The sequence below is a fragment of the Gorilla gorilla genome, chromosome X (genome assembly GCF_029281585.2).
Source record: "Gorilla gorilla gorilla isolate KB3781 chromosome X, NHGRI_mGorGor1-v2.1_pri, whole genome shotgun sequence".
NCBI lineage: Eukaryota > Metazoa > Chordata > Mammalia > Primates > Hominidae > Gorilla > Gorilla gorilla.
In genome coordinates this window covers 17,759,892-17,786,677 of record NC_073247.2, presented here as the reverse complement: position 1 = coordinate 17,786,677, position 26,786 = coordinate 17,759,892, and the positions used below count along the sequence as shown (strand labels likewise).

The following is a 26,786-nucleotide window of genomic DNA, read 5'->3' as shown; positions in this document are numbered from 1 at the left end:
GGGGGGAGGACTGCTTGAAACTGGGAGTTTGAGGCTGCAGTGAGCTATGATTGTGTCCTTGCACTCCAGCCTGGGTGACAGAGAGAGACGTCATGTCTTAAAAAACAGAAAACAAAGCACATAGTTTCACAAAAATCCACAGGCACATCCAATGTCTGTGTATTTTACAACCCAAGTGCCAGTGATCTATTCCCCTCTGAGGAATTTGCTAATATCCCAGAACTCCAGGTGACGGAAGAGACATCTTATGAGAACATGGCTTGATGTATAACCACTTTGAAAACAAAGCAAAATAAAACAAATCTCCTGCAGAGGCCCTGGAAATATCACAGCCTGCCAGAGATTCCAGATTCCCAAAGGAGCTCCAAGCCACAAATGGCCACCTGGTGGCAATACTTCTGCTTGGGTGCAAAGAAGTAGCTTACCCCTGCTCAGGTAAGATGCACAGAGCACCTCTATTGCAGGCACTGGACTATGGGGGCAGCTGTGCCTGTAGCCCCTAGATCTAGCCACCTACTGACCACCTGAATGGTAGCACCAGGCATGGATTCATCTGCAGCTAGTGTTAACAAATTGTCACATCCGAGAAACGCTCTGTTGGAAGCTCTGAACCCACTATGTGGAACATCACGAGATTCCCATCTTGTATTAATAGTTCTGAGTCTATATTCAGGTCCTAAAGAAATGTATCCATAAACATAATCTTGTGCAATTTTCTAAAGCTATAAAGGGAGAGTTTTTACAACAGTCATGGCAAAAAAATGTTTTAAAATTTTTTTAACAGATGATAAACACATCCGAGCACACACTGCCTATGGAAAAACATGTTGGAGGAAGCATGATCACACATTTGCAGGCATGTGTTGATGAGCAAGTGCCCTTGCTTGTCAGATGGTGTAGCTTTGAGTCTCCTTCCTCCTGCGATATTGTGTGGAAAGCGAGATGCGCCAAATGTGTCTGTCAGGCTGAAAAAGCACCGAAATCTGCTCTCCCAGGCACCATTCACATTATCATCGAGCAGAGTTTAGAGGAACTCAGAGGGTGGACACGGGATGCTTCATTCATTCAGCAGACATTTAATAAGCAATGACTTGCTATGATCAGGACTAATGATGGAGTTTCACATGTTCCCCAAACCATTCAAACTCGTGACTTTATTAACTCTTGATTCTCACCATGACTCTGCAAGGCAAGTAACCCATTTCACAGCCAAGAAAACTTTGGCAAAGGTTACACAGCCAGTAATTGATGGTATTAGGTATAGTTCTAGCACCTGTCCTGCCAAATGCTAGGCTTTACTTATTTTCACATCCCCAAATGGGACACAAAGATATACAATGGAGATTACGCCCTACAGAAACTCACAGCCTCAAAAGATAGCTCAGATAATACCCACTGAAAACTCTGATTGTATGCCAACAGAATCCCAGAGAGAACACAGTGAACAGGGACCTTGCCCTACAGAAATTAAAGGTCTCAAAAGACAGCTCAGATATATCCACAGGCCAGGCACAGCGGCTCACACCTGTAATCCCAACACTTTGGGAGACTGAGGTAGGAGGATCACTTGAGGTCGGGGTTTGAGACCAGGCTGGGCAACACAGTGAGACCCAGTCTACAAAAAGTAAGAAATAAAAAAGCCAGGCATGGTGGTGCATGCCTCTAGTCCCAGCTACATGGGAGGCTGAGGCAGGAGGATTGAGTAAGCCTGGGAGGTTGAGGCCATAGTGAGCTGTGATCATGCCACTGCACCCTAGCCTGGGTGACAAAGTGAAACCCTGCCTCAAACAAACAAACAAACAAACAAACAAAAAGATATGCCCACAGATAATTCTGATTAAACACCAACAAAAATAAAAAGAAATGTCTTTTACCTGGGCAAACCTGCCCTGTGCCAATAGATTTTGACTTGGGTTTTGAAGGAGAAATAAACTTAGGAAAGTTGGAGAATGGGATATGGGGGAAAGAAAAAAAAACAGGTGAAGGAGTATGAACTATTTTTTTCTGAAAATTTATGAGCAGAGAAAAAGCCATGGTCTAAGTTTAACTTTTTGTAGAGTAATTGTCCAATTCACACTTTTAACATCTTGATGGCATGTTGTGATGATGTTCTCATCACAGAAGGATGATGGCTGAGTTACTCAATCTCTCTAGGCAAGCGTAGCGAGGATTCTTCTACAATTTACTCAAAGACTCTTGTTAGAAACAGCTGTTTGCAAACCAGGCTTCTATTTTTGTCCTTCTGAATGCTACCACACAGCAGGTCAAATCACTTTTAATGGCAAGAGCATATGCTAGTCATTCTTATGCTTGATCTGGGCAGAGTTTTATGAAATATTCTGTTTTTCATTTTTCTCCTCAAATCTTCCCATCTGAGATAACACTAATTCTCTGAATTGAGGCAAACCCCGTTGAAGTGTGTGATGATAATTCACGCGAAATGTTTTCTCACCCAAGATGCTACATTTTACACTCTCCTTGATTTATTCATGCCAAAGACTAAATAACCCATGAATTGCAGATGGGAAATATAACAACATTTTTCAGGTTCCACCAATGTATTACCCATCTATTATGAAGGCAAAAATAAGGAACCTGGTGATATCAGTTCCTAAATAACATGTCAAGAATTGAAGAATATCCTTAAAATTAATTGACACAGGTCAAATGATTAAGAATGACTCCTCAAGCAATACATCCAACTGCTAAGGAATCTAAGTCAAGGGTTGGCAAACTTTTTCTCTAAAGAGCCAGGTAGTAAATATTTCAGGCTCTTTGGGTGGCTTTCTCAACTACTCAACTCTGCTGTTGTAATTAAGAAGCAGCCAGGAATGAGACATCCACAAATAAGCACAGCTGGGTTTCAATAAAACTTTATTTAGAAAATCAAGGGCTGGTTTGCATTAGGCCCACACGCTACAGCTAGGCCAGTCCTGTTCTAATTTACTAAATTTTGATTTTTTGGGGTGGGGTGAGCACACCAACTTGGACCTTACTCCATAATATTAAATCCTTCAGCATCGGGGGGAAGTGTCACAGCAACGTCTACTAACATTTTTCTTGTCACTTAATTGAACTCCTACTTAATATTGTCTGCAAGAATGAAAAACTAAAAAACACATCTTACTCTGGAATGCGAAGCTAACCATATTCTGACTGGGGTCCACCTTTCCAACATCACACCTTGGTTGAGCTGAGTCCCACGAAAATGTCCTGGTCAACAGCTCATCCTCTGCTCTCCGGAAAGTTCTGCTGCTCCCTCTTGATGGTTGCTCTGCTAGGATTTGACCCTGGGATGGTTAATATTGAGTGTTAACTTGATTGGATTGAAGGATGTAAAGTATTGTTCCTGGCTGTGTCTGTGAAGGTGTTGCCAAAAGAGATTAACATTTGAGTCAGTGGGCTGGGAGAGGCAGACCCACCCTCAATCTGGGTGGGCACCATCTCATCAGCTGCCCATGTGGCTAGGATAAAGCAGGCAGAAGAACGTGGAAGGACTAGACTGGCTGAGTCTTCCAGCCTACATCTTTCTCCCATGCTGGATGCTTCCTGTCCTTGAATATCAGACTCCAAGTTCTTCAGGTTTTGGATTCCTGGGCTTACACCAGTGATTTGCCAGGGGCTCTCGGACCTTCGACCACAGACTGAAGGCTGCACTATTATCAGCTTCCCTACTTTTGAGGTTTTGGAACTCGGACTGGCTTTCTGGCTCCTCAGCTTGCAGACAGCCCACTGTGGGACTTCACCTTGTGATTGTGTGAGTCAATTCTCCTAATAAACTCCCTTTCATATAGACATCTATCCTACTAGTCCTGTTCCTCCAGAGAACCCTGACTAATACAGCCCCCACACCCAAATCATTTACAAAGCTCCTTAAAAGCCTAGATAACAAGCCTCTCCAATTTCATTAAGCCTTCTATGATCACATATTATTTTTCTACTTTCAATTTCCACAGTATTTTTCAAGTTCAAGTTTATGGGACATATGACAACCAATTCTATGCATGTCTCATTCCAACAGGATCAACAGTATTTGAGAACAAATTGTCTAATGCACTGTTAAATCAACTAAAGTAATAGTGAAATCCCTTCCAAATAGATGGTACTCAATATATTTTGTGAAATAAATGAAATAATGAATTAATCAATGAAGCGTATTGCTGTGGGAAAAAAACAGAAGCCTAGAGGTGAATGTGATTACAAATTCCTATGTCTAACCTCTTCTGGTCTCTATTTTGCTAAATGTTTCATTTCCCTAATACATTGCATTCCTAAAATTTTCTCCACCAGTCATATACCAAACAGCTTGACCTTTGACTATCAAAAGAGAAACTCTCCCTGCATGTCATCAAAGAAAATGAGCCCATAAGCATGAGCTATGCCCACTCCCTGCCCTCACAGAGCCCAGTTACCCACCGTGGCCACATCCTTCTCACTTTCCCATCTCTTTGCTGTCCCAGAATCCCAACCTTTCTCTCCTGCAGAGCACGCTCGACCACACAACTTCAATCTTGCCCATCTCAAAAGTGAGAAATTCAAGCCTCCCATTACGGGATCACAATCTCCTGCCTGTCCATGTGACTTTTTCAACAACAGGTGCAAGCTCTGCCACATTTAACTGTGTAGTATTAAGGTCATACATTTTGTCAACTGAAGCCAATGCAATCAAATCACTCTGCCTACGGCAATGCCTGAGACGGTGGTGATCCAGCAATTGCATTTTCTGCTAAAGTGGACAGTCCCAATCATTCCAAATGGCCCTTCCATTTTCAGGGTGTTCACTAATGTTAACCCATCTGTCTGGTCCCTACTCCCAGCTCAGATAACCCACAAGGCAGAGCTCAATGCCTGAACATGATACCAAGTCTCCATCACCTGACACTGTCAGTCCTTGCTCACACTTTTTTTTTGAGGCAGGATCTCACTTTGTTAAGCAGGCTGGAGTGCAGTGGTGCAATCAAGTCTCACTGCAGCCTCCACCTCCCAGCCTCCACTGATCCTCCCATCTCAAGCCTCTGGAGTAGCTGGACTACAAGCACATGCCATCACATCTGACTAATTTTTAAATCTGTTTTTTAGAGATGGGGGTCTAACTATGCTGCCCAGACTGGTCTCGAACTCCTGGGCTCAAGCTCTCCTTCTGCCTTGGCCTCCCAAAGTGATGAAATTACAGGTATGAGCCACTGCGCCCAGCTACATTTTCATCCCTAGAAATACTGAGCTGCTTTTTCGCTCCCCATAAGTATTTCACACCTGCCTACTGTGTACTTCCCACCTGTCCTCTCCTAGTCAACAATGCCAAACGTCAACCTGCAAAATGTCAGCTCCTCCTGGAAGGTTCTCTGAATTCCCAAGTTGGGCTAACTGCCTTTACCATTCTTTAACAGTTCCCTTACCAGTACATTACACTGAAGTGGTCTCTTATATATCTATCCTAAAAACTAGTAGAATTTAGAGGCATTCTGTCTTTTAGTAGAATTTAAGCTACTAGCTTCTAGTAGAATGTAAATTAGTAGCAGTCGGAGACCCTTTATTCTTTGCCTTTATACCCTATCAGCTAGCCCTGTGCCTGGCATGTTCTATAGAATCAATATATAAATGCATGTCAGTAAAATTCAACCAAATGCATGAACACATAAATGAGACTGACGTGATCTTCTTTCAAAGGTTAAAAGGCTGTGGATACCCACTGGAGGACTAAATACTGACACTAGCATGAAGGGGCAGCTTTGCCTACTCTTGGGAAGCCAATGACAATGTTTGCCAACATCATTTGAACATAACTACCTTGTAATAATCTACCAGAGTCAGTTGCTACTATTTTTCTCTCACAATAAAAGTATCAATTGCTCTCAGAAAGCTGTGTTATTGAATGACAGAAAGAGATGTCAAAATCAGTGACTGTAAGAAGCAACTCATAAGTGACATGGACTCAAGCCACGTGTTTGGAATTTGGCCTTAAGGTAAGGAAAAAATGCCTGAAGAGCAGTGCCTTCCATGCAGCCATCAGGGAATTTTAAAAGCATTTCTCTGCGCATGAAAAAAAAAGTCTATATTCTTGAACACTCTGGAAAATATGATCCCCCACCCCCACACTTCTGCAGAAGCCATCTATAGAGTTAATTTATCCATTCCATTGACATTTATTACTTGCCTGTAGGCAGAGAAAAAGGGAGGGAGGAAGAGCCTCCTTCAGGGTGACCTTGACTTGGGAGAGGGATGGAAATGAAGCCAGACATATGAGTTTAACTGTTCTGTTCTGAGAATAAGGAAATCTTGTAGTATGAGGAAAAGGCAAACAACTCTAAACTCAACTAAAAGAAAATCTTAAGGAAGTTATTCTGGTCCCATCTAAGGGATATTTTAGGAGAAAGGGAAGAAATAGGGAGAGAAGGAGACAGAACGAAGAGAAATCTGAGAAGTGTTCACTATTTGTATTAGTCTATTTTCATACTTCTATGAAGAAATATCTGAGACTAGGTAATTTATAAAGAACAAGTTTTAATGGACTCACAGTTCCACATGGCTAGGGGGCCTCACAATCATGGCGGGAGGTGAGGGAGAAGCAAAGGCATGTCTTACATGGCATCAGGCAAGAGAGCGTGTGAAGGGGAACTGCCCTTTATAAAACCATCAGATCTCATGAGACTTATTCATTATCACGAGAACAGCACAGGAAAGACCCGCCCCCATGATTCAATTACCTCTGACCAGGTGCCTCCCATGACATGTGGGGATTATGGGAGCTACAATTCAAGATGAGATTTTGATGGGGACACAGCCAAACCATATCCCTACTCATTCAGTAAGTTCTTATTGAATGCCTACTCCATGGTTACTCAAGGCACTAGGACATAGTGGTAAATGAGGCAGCCCAGATTCCAGCTTCCATGGGAGAAGGACTATGAGCAAATAAAATAATAAACAGGTAAGATATCAGAGATGCGAGCAATTAGAATGAAGTGGTGGGAGGAGACAAGGACTTTTGATTTGGTGGTCCAGGGAGACCTTACAAAGGCAACAGATGAGTGAAAGATAAAATCCATCCAAAGATGAGATGAAAGGATGAGTTTCCAACACAAAGACTCTAAGGTGGGAACAAGATGAAGGGGTTGGGGGACCCAGGAAAAGCCAGGAAGAGAGGAGGAGAAAACTGTACATCTGGGGTGCAGACTTCACATTGTATTTTCAGTGGATGAGAAGATATTGGAGTGGTTTTTTGTTTTGTTTGTTTGTTTGTTTGTTTGAGACAGGGTCTTGCTCTGTTTTCCAGGCTGGAGTGTAGTGGTGCAATCATAGCTCACTGCAGCCTCGACTTCCTGGGCTCAAGCGATCCTCTTACCTCAGCCTCCTGAGTAGCTAGGACTCCAGATATGTACCACCACCCCTGGTTAATTTTGTTTTTTAAATTGTTTTTTTGTAGAGACAGTAGTCTCACTCTGTTGACCAGCCTGGAGTGCAGTGGTGCAATCATAGCTCACTGCAGATTCAAACTCCTGGGCTTAAGTGATCCTCCCACCCTAGCCTCCTCAGTAGCTTGGACTACAGGTGTGCAACACAACAGCCAGCTAATTTTTACATGTTTTTTGTAGAGACAAGGTCTCACTATGTTGCCCAGGCTGGTCTCCGACTCATGAGCTCAAGTGATCCTCCCATCTCAGCCTCCCAAAGTGCTGGGATTACAGGTGTGAGCCACCATGGCTGGTTGATATTAGAGTGTTTGAAGAAAGGAAAAAAGCCATGTGAAGGTGGAGGCAGAGATTGGAGTGATACATCTACAAGTCAAGGAAGGTTAAGAATTAATGGCAGAACAACAAAGGATTCTCCCCTAGAGGTTCCGTAGGGATCCCACCACTTCCAGCAGCTTGCTTTCAGACTCCTGGCCCCCAGAACTGAGAGAAAACAACTTTCTGCTGTTTTTAAGTCACCCAGTTTGTGGTGCTAACAGTTATGTCAGTCCTCAGAAATTCAATAGAGTACATTGATATTATGTTTATGAAAGCTCACTCCAGTGTCTGGGTGGAGAACGGAGTGTGAGAACAAAGAATTAGGGAGACCACCAAGAAGCACACTGGAGAAGTCCAAAGAGCAGACCACAGTGGCCTGGACAAGATGGAAAATTGATACAGCTGACAAAAGATGACCAATGTCAGATAAACTTAGAAAATAAAGTGAATAGGATGTGCTTCCAAAATATGGGATACATAGGGGTTAAAGAAAGGGAAAATAAAACAAGCCCATCAACCAGCAAATATTGTAGCACTGAGGTTCAGTCACGGGGTAAAGCATTCAATAAGATCATGCAGATTTGGGCATGTGTGGGCTTGGGCTAGCTTGCATTTGATGTCTAGCTTGCATCTTTCCGAGATGACATGCCTACTGAGCTTCCAGGTCGTGTGGCAAGTGGGCAGCTGGATATAGCAATGTGGACCTCCACAGCAGGGTCCCGGCTCTGTATGTGGGATGCCCTGCAGTTGGATGTCATATGACGTCCTGGATTTGGATGACATCAGATAGGGCAAGTGTGAAGATAAAGGGAAGGGGGCCCAGGACAGAGCCCTGGAGGTCTTCAACATTGAGAGGTGGATCAGGTGAGAAGCAGCTGCAGTGAAGGTTGAGAAGACACTTCCATGAATTTGTTTGCAACTCCTTATGCGAAGAGAGGCTCAAAGGCTTTGAACCCTGATTTAGACAAGTGAAGCTAGGGGTGGGGCCACTTGCTCCTTCAATAAGAGAACTGCAATTTGCAGGACTCTCAGCTTGAACTCCTTTCTGTTCTACTGCCTTGACACAGATACAAGTGCAGAATGAAGCGTCTTCTCAAGACTCACCCACCAGGCTGATCCAAATAGATCCAATACCTGTCCAGGGTGTAGGAACATAAATTGAGAGCCATAAACTAAATTTCCTAGAAAGAGTTAAGGATTGCATAGAAATCTTAAATCCTCTATTAGTTTCAAGCAATGGTTTCTACTCCTAAGGTCCCAAAGAAGCAATGTGAACATTTTCAAATGTCAACAGCCCTGATGGAAAATTTTACATTTAACAGCTACAAAGGGTCACAGGCTATGGGATGTTCAGTGGTTTACTTATTTATCTTGCTGTCTATGAAAATCATAATCACATGGTATGGAACACAGTCAAATTAAGTGGAAGCCCTAATGGAGATAATGATTTCTTAATTATTAAATGGGAAGATAAATTATTCCTTAGAAAATTGGTTTTATTAGGTTGACACAATCATTCAAAGCATGTGGACAATAGAAGAAATTTATTTTAGAAGGGTCTCAGAGGGAAATATTTTAGGAACTACTCTATAAAGGACTTACTGCCAAGATTTCTAAACTTTGACCAGAATTATACCCAAAGTATACATTTGACCCTACCCTTATTTCCCAGTTTCCCTTTATGCTAGAACATTTTGACAAAGACAAAATTTACCCATATCCAAACCTAAACAGAATAATCATACTGCAAAGTCATTTCCTTAAAGAAATGAAACAGTCCTATTATTACTCCCTCACCCCTGGAATATTAGATAATTGTTTTTTAAATGTAGACTGCAGCAGACATGTAATGTACCTCTTATTAAAAGGAATAACCTATTGAATTTAATGGAAGGATGATTTAATCCTAGCCATTCTACCAAATTTAGCCCATAGATTTTTTTTTTTAACAAGAAGTCTGGTATATTTTATTTTATTTATTTATTTATGTTTAACTTATTTTAGGTTTGAGGATTCACGTGAAGGTTGGTTTGTTACATAGGTAAACTCCTGTCATGGGGGTTTGGTGTACACATTATTTAATCACACAGGTATTAAGCCTAGTACCCAATAGTGATCTTTCCTGCTCCTTTCCCTCCTCCCACCCTCCCCTCTCAAACAGACCCCAGTCTCTGTTGTTTCCTTTTATGTGTTCATAAGTTCTCATCATTTAGCTCTCACTTATAAGTAAGAACATGTGGTATTTGATTTTCTGTTCCTGCATTATTAGTTTGCGAAGGATAATAGCCTCCAGCTCCATCCAAGTTATAAAAGACATGATCTCATTCTTTTTTATGGCTTCATAGTATTCCACGGTGTATACATACCACATTTTCTTTATCCACTCTGTCATTGATGAAGCCCATAGATTTCACTAGGGAAACAGATTTGACTTGGGAATACAGTAGAATCATTAAGTTCAAATACCGAGATGGCTCCGCTGCACTGTAGCCTGGGTGGCAGAGCGAGATTCTCTCAAAAGGAAAAAAAAAAGTTCAAATAGCAAAGTCCTTTGAAGGGTTTTGATGGACAGTAGAAGTCATGATTGTTTAGAAAGGATGCTATTTTAAACAGGGTGTTAAATCCTATGATTTCTCTGTGTCTGCATAAACCACAGGTATGTGTTCGAGTTTGCAGCTCTAGAGAACAAGATATCTTGACACTTGACACTCAGAAGCCTACTTCCCATAACTAGAAGGAAACCCCATCTTCCTTTTAGGGCACTGTATTTTAACAATGTTTCACTGTGAACTTGATTTCAAATAAGTTGACAAAAGGATAATACTTTGCAATAGAGCGGTGGCTGAGACATTAATCATGTTACACATTCATGGTCTCTCCAGCATGCAAGCAAAACATTTCTAATACATCGAATACATTTCTTTAAAAAAAAAAAGAAATTTATGGAGTAGCTCCTGACATGCTTGCAGGGTTGTATGATAAAACTGGGGTTCCCAACCATTATTCAAGACCATTGAGGCTCCCTTTCTGATCTATACCTCTCATGTCTCTGAACCCTGGTGAACTATCTGTGCAAAACGTGATGCAGCTCCTTCTCTGTCCCATGAAGCTTCCCCGGGATTGTCAGTCAGGGGTCCCCTCTCCCTGCCCTGGGGCTCTATAGCCTTCCATATGTAACTTTCTTAACTAACTATTACTCTCCAACCACTTCTAGAATTGTGATTGATGTACACGTCTCCTCCTCGGCAGCTGCTAAGCTATTTTGGAACTGAACAGGCACTAAGAGAGAGAATGAATGAATGGATGAACTAGAGCGTGGAATGCAGCCTGGAACTACAGTCTTTAGGGACGCTGGCATCTACAAAATGAAATAAAAATAACTCTCTCCGCACAGGTTATAGCCTTGTGAAAATAAGACTGAAACACCAATGAGATGGAGCAGGGACCCCTCTTAGGGGCCTGCTGGACTCCCCCAGGCAGGGAAATAAGGAAAAATCTTGAGTTCCTTCAAAGAAAATTCCAGGCACCTAGCTAACTTTGAAAAGTAAATGAGCAACTGATAAGCAAGAAGGTAATCATAGAGTAAAACAATAGACAAGGAAGTTAGAGCCATAAAATGTTTGGTTCCCTGTAATAACTACAGATAACACTTTAACATATGTCCCATAGTTGTTTTTCAGAAAGTGGACCCCTTCCAAATGGAAAATGCCATCTGCTGGCACCTAGGCTCCAGGTAAAGAGGAACTGAGGACTGAACTCTGACTGACATTCTTTGTTCCAAATTTCTTCCCAAGGGGCCTGGAGGAAGCCACGCCCACAGGCCAGATATCATGTTTGTTTTTGCTGACCCCAAATTTTCAGACAAAGCTTCACTTCCTAAACCAACCGCAAATCAGGGAATCTTTGAAGCCACCTATAACCTGTGGGCACCCTTCTTTGGGATGTCCTGCCTTTTTAGGTCAAACCAATGTATAATCTCCATGTATAGACTTATGACTTTGCCTGTAGCCTCTGCCTCCCAGGCTTTAAAAACCTTTGCTTGCAAACCATTGGGGAAGTGGAATCTTAAGTGAGAGAGGCCTCATTCTACTTGCTTGGAACCCTGCAAATAAACACCCTCCTTTCTCCCACTGCAAAACCTCGGTGTGGATGTTTGGCCTTACTGCGCTGGGTGAGTGGACCCCAGTTCAGCCCGGTAACACCAAGTCTTCATATATTAGGAATACATGTTTCCACTTTTTACTACTTTTAAAGTAACATGGCACACAGAGAAGGGCTGAAAGAGTGATAGCCTACTGGGGTTAATCCTGTTCAGATTAAACACACCGGTTCATTAATCAAACCCACATTACATATTGATCATGTGTCCTGCATTGAGCAAGGTAACAACAAGACCTAAAGGAAGGGGCTGGGAGGAGGTCTGAGCAGCCTATGAAGGTTGTCCAGATGCACCTAACAGGCATCTTTTTGTGCTAGGTGCCAGGTAACAAAAGGTGTAGGAGACGGTTCCTGCCCATGGGTGCTCAGCCGGTCATAGGGCTCCAGATGTGCACACAGAGACGTAAATAGAAGCATAAGGCTTCATAAGCTACCTGCAGCCTTATGCTGCAGGGATAGACTACAGAGGACTATTTCTCTTTGCCTCAGGTATGGTGTAATCTGGCCTTACTGAGCTCCTTGCAGTTTGCAGAACAAGCTATTTGCTGCTTCTCCTTCTTTCCAGCATGACAAAAGAGAGCAAGGGGTTGGAAGAGCAGAAAGAGATAGAAGGGGAAAGAAAGCAGAGGCACAGACCCACTGGTGACCTCCTTTCCAGCCATGTCTCCTTTGCAAACATTCCTGGGAACCCCTCAGCCAAGTGAGGCTCTCTTTCCCCTTGTGCCATTAGTATCTTGTGCATGCAAGTGTTAGCGCCCTTGTCAAATTGTACTGGGTCTTCCCAGGCTTCACGTCATCATCTACCCACCCACCTACCAGTTCAACTTGACTTCCTTCAGGGCAGACACCATGTTATAGATTTACTGGCCCAATGCAAGATACACAGAAGATAATCAATATTTCTAAACAAATTGATAGATAAAAGCATTCCCTATATCATCCTTTCATATCTTTGCAGGTAAACTGTGATTCACCCTCCCCTTTTGGTTAAGGCATCATCTCTTCTTGTACCTTCAACCCATATCCACTGCAGATTTGGCTGGGGAGTCCTAACCCTTAGCATAAATACACCCTTTTAGGTACCATATCACTTTATGAAATGGGCCACGTTGTGTGTCATGTAACGTCTGTCATATAAGATAGACATTAGATATGTCTAATCTATATAGACATTAAATATTAGCTATGTATAAGTACATAAGATATGTCTAAATGTATATATTAGACAATATATATGTCTATCTTATATTGGCAGAGCATACACTATACAAGCCAGTAGCTGGGTCTCATCAAATATCTCCAATGACTAGCATGATGCCCAATCCACCATGAAAGTGGCTCAGCTAATGCTGCAAAAAAAATTTTTGAAAAGAAGTGTTAGCTCAAAATACTATTGTGGGTTCACGTAGGCAGAATAACGGTCTCCCAAAGATGCCCTCGTCCTAATCCCTGTAACCTGTGAATATGTTACACCCCATGGCAAAAGAGACTTTGCAGATTAAGTTCATGATCTTGAGATGGGAAGATGATGTGGGATTATCCAAGCGGGCCGAACGTAATCTCAAGTGTCCTCATAAGAGGGAGGCAGGGGTGTCAGAGTAAGTGAAGGAGATGAGATTATGGAAGCACAGGTCAGACACAGACACGGAGGTTTGAAGACAGTGAATTGTTAGCTTTCCACATGGAAGAAGGGGCCATGAGCCAAGGAAAGTGGGAAGTCCCCAGAAGCTGAAAAAGCCAAGGAAACAGATTCCCCCCAAGAGCTTGTAGAAGGCCCTACAGACATCTCAATTTCAGACCAGTGAGATATCCATCTTGAACTTCTGACTTCTAGAACTGTAAGTTCATAAATTTGTTTTAAGCCCATAAGTTTGTGTCAATTTGTTACAGTAGTGACAGGAAATCTACACATAGGGGTAGAGGAATTCTTGTTTTAATCAGTTACATTATATGAGGCTGCATTTACATTTGGAGATACATACTCTCATTCTAATGTCTTGACACAAGATGTGGGCTTTTAAATTCTGTGGGAACCAGAACAGAAATGGTCACTTTGGCCTTCCGACTGTCTCCATGACACAAGGAAGTCCTACCTATTGCAAAGTAGCAGAAGAACTATGGAAAAGCTCGAAAATCAAGAAAAAAGTGACCAGCGGATGAGCTAAGAGGCCAGAGCTTGTCCATCCCAGCATTTCTCACCTTTATAGATCCCATTACTTCCGCCATGAATTTCTCCTTTGGAAGACACTTCTTCTACATGTGCTCCCTGGTCCGATGTGAAGTAGATGAGGGTATCATTAGCCAATCTCAGCTTATCCAGAAGGTTCAAGATCTGCCCTGGAGGGGAAAAAGACTCCATTTAAAAATAATGCATATTCATAAAGCAAATGAAGATGGTTGCCCTACTCAATGGGTGGCTAATTTCTCAAGGTGGAAGTAAACGTTCTTACATATTGGAGTTTATCCCAGCATGAGACGTGATGCAATCAAGACTGGCTGTGGCTGGCTTCTTAGAATAGACACCAAGATTCATTGACTTGAGTGCCATTTAGAAGCACCATTTGAACCTCTGGGTATCATGAAGTGATTCTACAGGGAGACCTGAGAAAGTATTCTAAAAGTACCAGGTTCACTGATGGAGAGCCACTTGGAGGCAGGTGCCAGAAGAAAGAAGCTGAAAGGTTGTTCTCACCAGCTGGTGTTGGCTCTAAGGCTATAAAGAAGTCTATCATTTTTCCTTATTGGATGGGAAAACTAAACCAGTGATGTTCCTCTTATGTGAACAAATATGTATATAGATATTTTATGAGAATATTCTCTTCTAATACTTATGGTAGATACCCAAATCTAAACTATCCCTCACATGAATATCAATATTCCTCATTGATAGAGAAATAACCAGGAGTTATTCTCCAAGTCTAAACTGTCCATCACAAATATCAACATTCCTCCTGACCTCACCTTCTTTCCCCAGAACTAACATTGTATACCACCTCCAGATAACCCCTCAAAAAATAATAGCAACAACAATAATAATAACAATAATTGCTACCCTCTGTTGAGCACATGTAGAGAATTTTATTACATATTATCTTGTTTAGACCACACTGAACCCTATGAGTAAATGGCACTAGCTTCATTTTATGGGTAGAGCAACAATGCTGTAAAAGGCCGATTTGTTCAAGTTCAGATAGTTAGGAAGTGGGAGAATCAGAAAGTAAGAATTAAATCTGATTGAAAACTCAAAATGCTCAAATCCTGAACAGGTGAATAGATAGACTCAGTGAGAATCACAGAGGAGTAAAAAGTACACCAGAGAAAAAAAATCTTGTAGAGATATATCCTGAAATACCCGTAGATGAAATGGAGGTGGTGAAGAACATGATAGCTGCTGTCTTATTCAAAAGAATGCAGGACAAGAATAAATGAGTATGGGATATAGATTCAACAAGATTAGCCAGGAGTTAATAACTGTTAAATATGAGTGAAGGGCATATGGAGGTTTAACTGTACTATTCCATTTCTGCATATGCTTATAATTTTCTGCAAGAAAAAAACAGAGGAAAGTTGAAGTTTGAAGAAGGAGCTGAAACATGGACTTTCTGATTAGGAAGCTATCACCCAGCTCTCAAATCAGAAGACAATGATGGGCAAACTAGAGGTAGACAATGTACAATTTCCACAGGGCTCTACATAGTCATATGCTGCTGATTTAATTTAATAAGTCAGTGCATACTGCTAGGCTTTGACTGGTATATTAGAGCCCGACTCCATTTCTTAATGTTTGAGTGCTAAGAGTTTTTAAGCCTCATCTCTCCCTCTTCTGTTCGTGCCACGCAGGCTGATAAGAAATCCTGGGCGCTCCCTCCTTCACCGCCGGTGGGAGGATGGAACTAAGCAAGCCCCTGTCTGCATGCAAGAGACCCTTATCCCAGCCCCAAGTACTAATCACCATAACAGCAGAATCCGTTTCTTTTCCGAGCTCTCTCAAGCTATTTTTTGTACTGGTTTAGTAACCTGCTGTATTAGTCTGCTCTCACGTTGCTAATAAAGACACACCCGAGACTGGGTAATTTATAAAGAAAAAGAGGTTTAATTGACTTACAGTATCACATGGCTGGGAAGGCCTCACAATCATGGGAGCAGGCAGGAGAGAGAGCCAGCCAAGCGAAAGCAGAAACCCCTCATAAAACCATCAGATCTCGCAAAACCTATTTATTACCATGAGAACAGTAAGGGGGAAAATCTCCCCCATGATTCCATTATCTCCCACCAGGTCCCTCCCACAACACGTGGGAATTATGGGTGCTACAATTCAAGATGAGATTTGGGTGGGGACACAGCCAAACCATATCACCTGCTCTCCTCAGAAAGCCACATTATATGAGTAATAAGCCTTTTCATATCCTCTTAGTGTGTGCATGCTGTCACTGGTCTAGACATGGGAATCAAATTTTGGGTGGGCTCTTAGTCACACTAGGATGTCCACAACAACTGATATTCTATAATGGCCGCAGGCATCCTCTGCAGTTCAAATAATTAAATATAGGATTTGGAATACATCCTATCCAGCAGGTAGATCACACCCTGCAGGGCCAGACCCTTCTCTCCAGGTTGCACTCACACCTACTTGGTCCCGAAAAGGGGAAGGAGAAGGACTGCAGAGTGAGATGCCCATGGAGGTGGCAGAGATGATTTCTGATGCAAAAGCAACAACCAAGTCATTTGTGGCAAGGCATATTTTTGCTATTTGATTGCAAGTGCCATGGGCTACAGTATGTTCAATGTTTCTCAATTTTTAACTCAAATGATAAACATTCCCAGAACCCACACCATATATGTAAATGTCATACTCAGAACCAAAAAATAAGACACCCGAGGGCCATTTTAGCAATTTGTCTCCCATGATAAATCATGATCAGGCAGACATTTATTATGGTGTTATCTGGTGCAGCTAAGCAAACCACCTGTGCTCTCGGGCTTGGGGTTGTTTGGCTGAGACACTAATTTAAGCCTAATTACTTTGAAAATGGTAATTAGCTTAATGAGTTGAAATAGAAGGAAACAATAAGGCGCTATAACCCCCGTTTATACTTTGAAAGAAAAATGCCCCCTTTTGCTCATACAACAACCTCTGTGTAAAATAACACAGATTAGGCAGGTAGCAGAGGACTTAGGAATTTGCTTCCGTGTATTGTAGTTAGTATTTAGTAAAGGGCATATGACCATACACCCTCCTTTGAAACAAAATTCATCTTTCTATATGTAGAAGTATCTGCACAAAGAAAATGCTGCAAAGAAATTTCCTATAAAAATGTGTCTCCCATAATAATTCATGTGCACACAAAAACCCACACACAAATATTTATACCACGTCTATTTATAATCGTCAAAACCTTGGATGCAATGAAACTGCCCTTCAGCAGTTGAATGGATAAATAAACTGTGGTACATCTAGACAATGAAAGATTATTTCAGAGCTAAAAAGAAATGAGCTATAAAGCCATGAAAAGCATGGAAGGATCTTAAGATATTTCTAAGTGAAAGGAGTCAATCTGAAAAGGCTACATACTGTATGATCCCAGCTATGGGACATTCTGGGAAAGGCAAAGCTACAGAGACCTTAAACAGATCAGTCATTACCGTGGGCTTGGGAGAAAGGAGGGATGAGGAGGCGGAACACAGAGGATTTTGGGGGCAGTGAAACTACTCTGTATGATCCTGTAATTGTGGATCCATGCCATTATACCTTTGTCCAAACCCACAGAACATACAACACGAAGAGTGAACCCTAATGGAAACTATGGACTTCAGTTAATCACAGCTTATCAATGTTGGCTCAATTGTAACAAATATACCACATGAATACATAATATATATAATAAGGAAACTATGTGCAGGGGAGAGTGTATGAAAACTCTTTACTTTCTGTTCAGTTTTTATGTAAACGTAAAACTGCTCAAAAATAGTCTATTATTTTTGTTGTTTTTGAGACAGGGTCTTACTCTGTCTCCCAGGCTGAAGTGCAGTGTCACAATCATGGCTCACTGCAACCTCTACTTCTTGGGCTGAAGTGATCCTCCCACCTCAGCCTCCTAAGTAGCTGGGACTACAGGTGAGTATCACCATGACTGGCTATTTTTTTTTTTTGTATTCGTTGTAGAGATTGGGTCTCAGTTTGTTGCCCGGGCTGGTCTCTAACTCTTGGGCTCAGGCAATCCCCTTGCCTCAGCCTCCTTCTGTTAATTTTTTAAATGCCTTTCAAACGCAGTTTTGACTCCTAGACTTCCTCATGCATTCATTCAACATGGATTTATGAAGTGCCCACCTTACACGGGCTGTGTGCTAAAGGCTGGGGTGTCACAGAGTTTTTCAGGGACAGCTCTTATCCCCAAAGCCAAGGCCAGCTACATCCTACTTACAGCTTCTCCTCTTGCCTATTTTTAACTCCAGACAAATTTACAGCTGCATTTATTATGCAGATTCTCTCAACTGAAATATCCTGCATCCTTCCCCATCTTAATACTTCTCCCTGGATATTTCCTCCAAATTCCAATATTTCAAATGACCATGATATTTAACATGTCCTCATCAAGCTTCTTCTTCCTTGCCTAGAGTGATCACTTTCATTAAAGTGCCCTATACAACTGGGCTGGGATTAGTACAAGAGAAAGTAGCTGAGGCTGCCATGCATGTATGCATGGTAGAATATTTAGCTCAACTTCCTGAGAAATGGTCAGATTTCTAATTTCCTTTTAGCCCATTCTTTCCCAAAAGATACAGTCTGGATCCCACACTACTCAGGTCTTAAGCCAGAATCTCATTTGTAAATCCCAGAGCCCACTCGACATTTAATTTTTTATAACATTGATCCTACAAAGGTCTAACATGTTTCCCTCCTAAACACTGTGAACGGAAATCTCCCATGAGAACAAATGCTGCTGTATTATTTTTGCTTTCAGAGCAATCTATTATAAATTAGAGGTCTGCAAATATTATTTCTCAGGAAGGTTCTCAAGATATAATGACACTGATTTATATAGAGTGATAGTTTTGAATTGCCGATGGTGAGCTGCATTATAGCTTGTAAATGAAATGTTCTATCTCCAAAGCTTTCTCCCTTTGTTTTCTGAAGGAAACAAATATAGAAAATAAGCCATTTCAAGAGCACTTTGTTATTTAACTGGAGATAACAAGAACAAGCTTATCAATGTGAGGGCTTCCTAACCAGACCTTTTGCAGTCCCAAAGAAGAAACCTTGGAAATGCAAAAATCCGGCTCCTTCCTCTGTCAAGTGTGGATGTGGGTTGCAGAGGAAGCCTAAATTCTAGAAAGTTCTGTCATTCCATTTATTTAGCCCACAAACAAGCACTAAGCTACTATTAAGAGTCAGGCACTGAGCTACAAAGTGCAGAGAGAGAAGGGTTTCAAACATGAAAGCAGAATTCGAGGTCTTAGGTGAGTGAGGTGCCATAGCATAGGACTAAGTGCTAAAGTTCTTGCTTCTAGGTCCTGACTTAAGCAGAGTTGGTTTGAAACCCAAGTCTCTGGCTTCTCACTGGGATCCTCTGCCACTAAGTCAGAGGTGATAATGGATAATAGTAGGGGGTTGCTGTGGAAGAATGAGGAATTCCACCCAAAACACTTCATCCTGGACTGGCCGTACAGGGAGTGCTCACTGTTCCTTAACTTTACAATGGAGTTAGAACCTCAGCTTGCCTCACCAAATCCTTGTCATTTTAGTTCATTTCGCTTTGCCTTTTCTTCTACAAAGTAGGTACACTCAGACAGAATACTGGAGCAAAGTGCTATGAAGTCACTATATATATATGAAAGTTATGCTTTTGGAAGCATTAGGCTCATTAAATATAACATAGATATGTTTTATATTATATATAACACACACATATATGTATATATGTTTTATATTATATATGTGTATATATTTTTATATACACATATATAAAATTATATATTTTATACGTATATTATATAATAAATTTATATAGAATGTTATAATTTTGTAAGTATACATGTAAATTATGTTTTATAATTATATTTCTAAATTTAATTAATATAATTATATATTTATTATGATGTTATTTATATTTATATACTTACATATAATTTATAATTATAAATTTTATAATTATATATAAAATTATACATAATTATATAAATTATATAAAATTTATATATTTTATGTAATTATATATTTATATATATTTATATACTTTATATATAAATTTTAATTATACAATTTATATAGAAATTATAATTATATAAATATATACTTATATATGTTATATACATATAACATAATTATTATAAAATAATTTATATATAAATAAAATATATTTATTTTATATATAAATATATAATTATTTTATATAATATTAATATATAATATAAAACATATGTGTTTTATTTTTATATCAGATATGCTAGATAGATAGGCAGATATCCCCTTAAACAGGCACCCACTGTTAATAATTAAGAAAGCCTCTTCACTTACTCAGTGTAACTCCAGGGCACAATGGTACCCTAAAGTCTCCCTGAAGCTATGCTGGTGAGCAAGTTACTCCTACATCTGACCAACAGAGATGGCGAGACTCCAGTATTTCAGCTAAAGCTAGAATTTTAAGATAGATAAGAGTTGCAATAATTGTACCACCTGGGGGTGGCTACGACTCTCTGCTGGCCATATAAAATGCTAGGTGTTACTTCAGGGATGTGGCCTTTGGAGCGTTATTCTCATGCTCTCCTGAACCATTTGTGGAGTGGCACAGAGAAATTCTGCTGTCACTAGTCCCAGAAAGGGAATTCTTTGTTAGGATTAGAAGTAACACCAATGTCCCATACATCAGGGTATATCTGTCACTGCACAAATAGGTGTATCATCTCCAGTTTGATACAATGTCCATTTCATATAGGTGAATTCAAATCTAGTACTTCTTCCTGAAATAAATGGTCAAGATTTCCAAAACTTTAGTCCTGATCTCCTCCATCCATATGGAGCTCAAGGGACCCTTCAGATCAGACATTGGAAAGCATATGATTTATCTACAGTATAAAATCAAATCTAAAAGTTTACACATAAAAGAAAAATAGTATAGGACCAAAATAAAAAGGCATAAAGTTGATAATCTGCATTTTGTATGTTGGTTGAGATACAAAAGTGATGTGCTGTCTTTTGGGGGGTTTATTAAGAAAGTCTTTCCTACCTACTCAATGTAACTGCAGGGAATATTGGTGTTTGTATGGCTTTTCTCTTTTTTTCAAGAGAAGAATGCAAATGGCATAATAGTTAAATAGGAGAAGTTGTGCTTTGCTGTACTCAAGATGGATCTAATGCAACTCCTGCATAAAAGGTCATCTGGGATTCAATCAGTCAAATGCCAAGTGGACAGCAAGGTCTAAGGAGGGCACTGGAAATGAAACTCTTGCAGGAGAGTTGCAGGAACTAAGGAACTGGGAGGCAGACGGTGAACTCCAGCACATACTGTATCTACTTCCTGAATAACAAGAGAAGAGTGGCTCCTATCTCCCCTAATGACTGAGCAAGAGACAAGGGGCTCAAACTTCTGCCATGGGCAGTTTATGTTAATAAATGCAAATTTGTCTGCCTCAAATAGATGATGGAGAATCATCCTCTCTGAAGTTCTTGGATTAGAGGATAAATTCCTCTTCGACGGTGATGGGTGGACGTACCCAATGCAAGATCTTCCCATTCAACTAGTCACTACATCCATTAATTTGTGTATCATCATGCTTTTTATTAATTTACTCACTTTCACATGTCATAAGTTAACATAAAAATTTCATTCAAAACATGTCAAGAAGACATCCCTAATCATTTTTGAAATAACTATGGAAAAGTAAGCAAATGTGATATTCAGAAACTGATTAGATTAACTTACACAATTTTTTAAAGAATTCTGCTGGCTGAACCAAACTAACACACAAGACCGTGTACTTAGCATATAGGTTTCATAGTATAGTCACCTTATATACCAATGTTTCTTGAATTTCAATTGGCTAATTCATGACCATGCTAAAATGAAGGTTCTGATTCAGTAAACCTAGAATGGGGATCTGAGAATTTCTAAAAAAAAAAAAAAAAAAAAAAGCTCTTACATAATGCTGATGGTACCTGCCCAACAACCACACTTTGAGAGGAAAGGTTACCTGTGACTAAATGCTTAATCAATGTTGACACATAAAAAGAGATGGCTGGAATTTCACAGTTCTCAGTAACTATGCTCATAATGAGACTTGGTTAGTTTCAGACAATTTGACACATAACTTTCAAACATAGTAAATAATCATACTATGCATATAATCGGAATTATTAGGGTACTTAAAACATGGAAAACTGTAAGAGTGCAATGTCACCATTCTACAGATAACCCTGTCTTCACTTGACTGGGTTTCCCTCTTTGGTTTGTTCCTGAGTTCATATTGTCCCCTGGTAATTAATTCTTATTTTGTGTTGTACCTGGTTGTTGTGATAATGTTGTGATTTCCTCCATTAAACCCATCTTTGCCCTAATGGCAGTCGTAATGTGTGATTTACCCTCCTGCACTTGCATCTGCTCTCACCATCTGGGATGCCTTCACGGCTCTACTCCACTATTTTCTTGGATTAACAATAACTTGTGTGTTTTCCAGGGTGTTGCATTTGCTGGAAATAATTTAAATAACTCCAACTTGTTCTCATGTTCATGGAGCACACCAGTGTTTTCCTGCATAGATGGGGAAAAGGTGCGGGGAAGAACAAAGTCATTGTACCTGTTCTGTGGAACTATACTCCTTCCGGTGTCTGGGAGAAGACCCAAAGTCAGCATGCCTATAGCTCAAGGGAAGCCACTTTGGACATCGTTTCCATAGGGTTATCAACATCACAATAGAGTGGTATCCCTGAGCCATGGGCATTCAGACTAGCAGGACATGTTTTGAAAGAGCAGAGTTCAAAGTGAGCACACTGTCTTTCAATTCTTGATCCAGCAATGCCATTGTATTTCCTGGACTTTCTCTTCTTGCAAAGATAGAGATTGGGTAATCGGGTACAGCCATTTGCTGTTTGGTATGGCCATCAGCTGAACTTGCCCTGGGAGGTAACCCAGCCTGTGCCATGGAGTAGGAGGTTGCACAGATGCTCATTGCATCATTTCTATGACAGAAGGCAGTGCAAAGCTCTGGACACAGATCAGCCAGAACTTCTCCAGCAATATCCAACTGGAGGTGCAACCTTAAACCTCCAGACTGAGCCACAAGGGAGGGAGGACTGTGAGTCGAGAATGGCCAGAGGCTATGAACAATGGACTAGGAAACAAAGCCCTTCAGAATTCTTCATATTTATGATGCTCTACCACACCATCGAGACTCACGTTCATGCTACAACTAGGTCTTTGCATTGGATTTTACCATCTCTAAAGTCGAAGATACAAAATTGAAAATGATGTTTTCCTTTGCTGACACCTTGTACATCAGTCACAGGTCCAAGCCTTTCTTTCCACTTGAATTAAAACATGGACAGATTGATTAACGCCTTGGTAAACTCATCTTTTATGTTTTGCAACCTCCTTAATCCATGCAACCTTCAGTTTGCCAGTCACAGCTTCTTTGCAATATCCTCCTAACTCCAGGGTGATGTTTGCTTTATGTGGGGACTTGCGGTGTTAGTCGAGAGAAGCAGTTCTTTCCCCAAGATCCTTAATACCAATGCTATTGGTGGGCCCTTCTAGGGACCGTGGGTCCTACCAGAGATATCTTAAATATAAGGTGAGCTAGTAATAAAAAAGATAAGATGGTGCAAATATCTGCTTAGTTTTCCATTATAGACATTTTCTCATCTATGATTTTTCTACTCAATGTAATGGAGGTATAGGCACATTTTAAGCAAAGATGCTTTACACATCTGTGGAAAGAAGAGTAATCATAACAATAATGATAATAATAATGATAGCAGTTACCATTTACTGAGCCTGTCTTGCAAGCCAGGCACTATGCTCACTACTCTAAATATATTACTTCATTTAATCCAATTAATTAATTCAATTATTTCAAGCAGGCTGAATAAATTCATGGAGGAGGAATGTTCCACTAGATTTTTTTGACTGAGCTATAATTGGGCCATGACTTTAAAGCAACAGGTATTCAACTCTAGTTCTGACCCCTAATTTTGACCTCACTTTTCAAATATACACATTGGTATTCAGTGGAGTATTATTTAGAACACAGCTTTAACTCAAACTCATGGATTCTAATGTCATTCCTTTCTATGCCTTGAAAGACTTAATTAGCAAAATTAAATGTGCTTGGAATGGTTAGATGGCAGAAAAAGTATTACCCAAAACACCCTTGTAGTACCCATAGCTTCTACTGTCCTCCACATCCCTTGTTTAATTTTGAACCCAGACATCTTTATAGTATCTGAGGCAAACTCAAGAACTCAGGACTTGATGGAATACTAGAATACAGGAGTGAGAAGAAAACTGTCAGAGGCCATTGGTCCAAACAGGCTTGTCTTATACACAACTTGCAGCTCCAGAGCAGGAGACTCTCCCCAGCAACCAGGTAGGTCTACTGTCTGAATTCAATTCACAATCCAGAACTCTTCTCATGCAGCCAAGAAGCTCTATAGTGTAGTGGCTGTTGGGCAATCCTGACACAAGTTGCTCAACCTAACCAAATTTTGCTTTGTTGCCTTTAAACCAGAGGTGATGATAAAAGTATCTTGTAGCATAGTTGTAGGGATTACATTAAGTAATCCATGTTTAGACGCATGACTAAGATTGTGCTTAGAGATGTGACTAAAATAGACTAAATGCTTTTGCATTTTAGCTATTGTAAGTCTTAAATGTTTATTATTATTGTGGTGCAATTGTGTTGCTGCTAATTATTGATAGTATTAAGATGCTCTCATGTACTTTTATTAATCCCATCTGAATTAACTAGCCAAGTGGTCTTTTAATGGCCATTCCATCATGACCATTTTAGCGTGGTCATGATAATTGATAACTTGATTCTTTGATAATTTCTTATGGTATCTTCTTGGAAGATACCATAATAAATGGAAGATACCATGGAAACGATAGAAATAATTTATAAGACAACATTAAACACTATTAATTTTAATTTGAGATATAAATTCCAGGTAAGATAATATTAGTTTCAGGCTCAAGAACCTGAAATTAGGTTTGCAGATGTTTAAACATGGTAACATCATTATAGACTTGATAAGACTCAGAGATTAATGATTTATAAGCTAAATTAATGTAGAGGACCAAAATCAATACTCTATACAATGGATTTTCAACTATGTATTACAGTTAAAAGTTTTTTTTGGCTCTCCAGGCCTACCTTGGTCTGGCCACAATGCCCTTACCCCATCTCTCTCAAATTTTATTTTTTTAAATTTATTTTAGAGATGGGGTCTTACTTTGTTGCCCAGGCTGGAGTGCAGTGGTGCAATCATAGCTCATTGCAGCCTCAAACACCTGGTCTCAAGCTAACCCTTCTTCTATTTTTCCTGCTACGTACTGTTTCCATCTGTAATCTGAGGTTGCAAAAACCTCTTTCTGCAAAGTTTACTATTTTGTCACAAATGCAGATTTACTGGAAACTCAAATAGAAAGTGGAGAGAGAAGAAAAACATACACAATATCTACATATCCTTCATTCTTGCTGCACTGTTATCACTGGGTTTTCTGATACCCTGGTTTACTTTGAGCTTTCCATATGGTTGTAACTGAGGCATACATTTAAAATCAAGAATAGGATGATGGAAGAAAAAAAAATGCCATTTTCGAAGATGTGGATTCACCTGCAAGAGCAAAGGATTTAACATTAATGCCATTGAAAGCATGCTATATTCTGACTACAGCACATATGGGGAATATCATATTAGTGGGCAAATGGGTCACAGAAAGAATCATTGAGGAATTCAGTGGAAAATAACTCCAGTACCGCCACTCATACCAGATAGTCGAGGAGAGGCAATGAAGAGTTTCTCATCTTTATGTCCCTAGTGTCCCGGCCTTGTCTTTAATCATACTTCAGTTCTTGATACTGGCTTTATGTAGAAGTTCCATTCCTCAACTCTTTAAAAAGTACCAAGTAAAGAAGTCCAATAAACATTTTTGTGGGGCTCATGTTCAGGGGCATGAATAGTTCAACTATCACACTCCAGGAGGCTGCCCAAGGGCACAGAAGTCTAACTCGGAAGTAGAGATGGAAACTGAGAGCCAATGAGGCTTGTTGCATTGAACTAGTGTTTAGACAGCAGTCACCTAGAAAGTCATTCTTCTCCCTCCCAAAACAGAGGCAAGCCCTGCCACCCTACCCACTCTTGCTCTAAAAGCACGAAGAGAAGCCAGTGCCAAATATCAGGCAACTGGCATTGAGACAGTGTGGTACCAGTACCATGCTGTTTTGGTTACTGTAGCCTTGTAATATAGTTTGAAGTCAGGTAGCGTGCACTGGAAAGGATGACCTTGCCCAGTGACCTCCATCTTCAGTCCTAGCTAGACTGGTTCAGTGGCAAAGTGAGAAGAGTATTCTTTGGAATACTCTTAAATTAAGAAATGCTTCAAGCAGGACTCTGATGCAATTGCAAGCAGAGGGACTGAGCAATTTCATTAGAATAAAGACCTTCCTCCAGGAAATGACTATTCTGTGAATGGTCATCTTGGCATATGGCATGCAGTGGATCAAAGCACATGGCATGCAATGCAGAACATGGTAAGGAATGACAAGACTATGGACCAAACCAAGCAGAAGCCATCTGCAGAGCCATGAGTAGCTAAAGGATTTACTGGCTTTGGGTGAGACATGGTGGAAGGAAATATGCTACATATTATGTGTAGTTTGTTGCATGCTTTTATGCAAATCCATATG

At 40.4% G+C, this 26,786-nt stretch overlaps 1 protein-coding gene across 3 annotated transcripts in view; it reads right to left on the bottom strand.

Moving 5' to 3' along the window:
* STS (steroid sulfatase) overlaps window positions 1-26,786 on the bottom strand; it is a 209,365-nt gene that overhangs the window by 35,263 nt on the left and 147,316 nt on the right. For all 3 annotated transcript variants that reach the window (XM_019019520.2, XM_019019518.4, XM_055376633.2), the window contains exon 8: window positions 14,085-14,222. In XM_019019520.2, the coding sequence (XP_018875065.1) occupies window positions 14,085-14,222 (138 nt within the window). The remainder of the gene's footprint in view (window positions 1-14,084; window positions 14,223-26,786) is intronic.